The sequence below is a fragment of the Pterocles gutturalis genome, unplaced genomic scaffold (genome assembly GCF_000699245.1).
Source record: "Pterocles gutturalis isolate BGI_N339 unplaced genomic scaffold, ASM69924v1 scaffold7120, whole genome shotgun sequence".
NCBI classification, from domain to species: Eukaryota; Metazoa; Chordata; class Aves; order Pterocliformes; family Pteroclidae; genus Pterocles; species Pterocles gutturalis.
Window position 1 is genome coordinate 3353 of NW_010145713.1, and position 1821 is coordinate 5173.

Below are 1821 nucleotides of genomic sequence, written 5' to 3' on the forward strand. Positions count from 1 at the left end.
CTTCATAGTCCTGTCCCTTGGCACTGACTCAGCTTACAACGTTTCAAAGTGCACTGAAAGCTTCACAGCACCAGACAAATATGATGAATATCAATAAAAGTCTTGAGAAGAGTTAGGGGGCTCAAGCATGCTACTGCATGCCCTCACTGACTCTTTTCCCCATCTTACTCTACACCTTCTTCCTATGATTTACATACTTTTCCCAACACCTCCTCTTCTCATTGATGCGATGGCAATATTTTTCTCCCTTTCTGCCAACAAGGCCCTTCCATTAGTGACCCTAAAGACAAGTTTGAAACAAAAAGCAGAACTAAATGTCTTTAAACAAAAATAATTAAAATCATATTGTTTCTGCATATTTTCTCCTCTCTAAGATGAGAAATAACAATGGGAAGAAATATACGACCGACTTGTGTAATAAGAACAAGAGAAAACTCTTACCTTCTGATGCTTCGCTCCACGGATATGGGCAGCATAAGCATCTGCCCCTGTACAAGACACATCACACAGCTCACAGCGCAACTGATTCTGAGTTCCACGAGCAGAAGTGCTGCTGTTATTGGTGTTCTGGGAAGCTTTTAGCGCTGCTTCTTTCTTTTTGTGTTTCTGCCCTTCTAAGTGTTCTTTGTAAGTCTGTTTAAATAAAAATTACAGAGAATAAGCTACCTTGGTACTGCTCATTCATCATTTAGATGAATCCATGTAGTATAGAATATAGCAAAAAACACATACTTTGTATAAGAAATACTTCCTCCACTGAACATTTCTTCCATATGACATGCTCTAAAGCATTAGCAAGCCACTTCTAAAATGAAGAAATGTTCTTCTCCACCACCAGGATTCCATTTTTAGGTAATACAACATGGGCTTTTCTCCTCTAACTTCTCACTTCCTCAGTCAAGTACTGGTCAACAGATATTACCATTTAAAACTCCAGATGATCAGAAAACTTAAGTTTCCTGCATTGCATTTAATTATTCTTGATTTTGAACTTTCCTCAAACTACAAGACCACAGCAGTTAAGTGTGATCCAGAGAACTATAAAAATAAAATTCAAAAGAAGGTAGTGGGTAAATAAAGCTGTGCTGAAAATGAAGTGCAGAAGTTGATATTTGTTCCTATACCAACACTGTCAATCTAGAAAGCAGATAGGGTGGGAAGTAATGACAAGTTTACCTAAAGAGCAAGAACTGTTTAGCCAGACACACATATCAACACTCTTCATGAATTGGTATCTACTTTCTACGCACTTGTAGCCACTGTGAAAGTAAACTAGGATGCTGGAATACAATGAAGAATAAATTTTCAGGCTTACCATTCACAAAATTTATATAATTCCGTATTTTTGAAAAAAAAGTATTTTCTAAGAAGTTTGCTATGCTAAAAAAGCAAATCAAATTCAAAGTTTAGAATATTTTTGAAGTCCAAAGCACAGCTGAAACTTCTCTGTACAAGCTCAGAGGATGGTATCTTTTTGTCTTCTCATAGGAACTCTTTCTATAATAACACACATTTTCATGTAATTATTCTTTTAGTAGAAGTATAGAATTAGACCTTTAAAAATTAACAAATATTTTAAAGGGGTTAGTTTTTTAGCTGGAGAAATTATGACTAAGGTGTATAGCAGAATATTACATAATACAGGTACCTGTGGTCCAGCACAGCTGATCTTACAAACATCACAGTAGTGGATCTGGGGAGGTTTGGGAGGTTGTTTTGGTTTCAGTTGCTTATTTTGGAATGGTGTCTTTTTAGTGAAGGTGGTCCCTGTCCAAGCAGCTGTTGCAGCAGCAGCAGCAGCCGCCGCCGCCGCCGGTTTCT

At 37.3% G+C, this 1821-nt stretch overlaps 1 protein-coding gene across 1 annotated transcript in view; it reads right to left on the reverse strand.

Moving 5' to 3' along the window:
• Window positions 1-441: 441 nt before the first annotated feature.
• LOC104470511 (zinc finger RNA-binding protein) overlaps window positions 442-1821 on the reverse strand; it is a gene marked incomplete at both ends in the record, with an annotated part of 5951 nt that continues 4571 nt past the window's right edge. The window contains 2 exons of the mRNA XM_010085463.1: window positions 442-633; window positions 1649-1821. Of these exons, the coding sequence (XP_010083765.1) occupies window positions 442-633; window positions 1649-1821 (365 nt within the window). The remainder of the gene's footprint in view (window positions 634-1648) is intronic.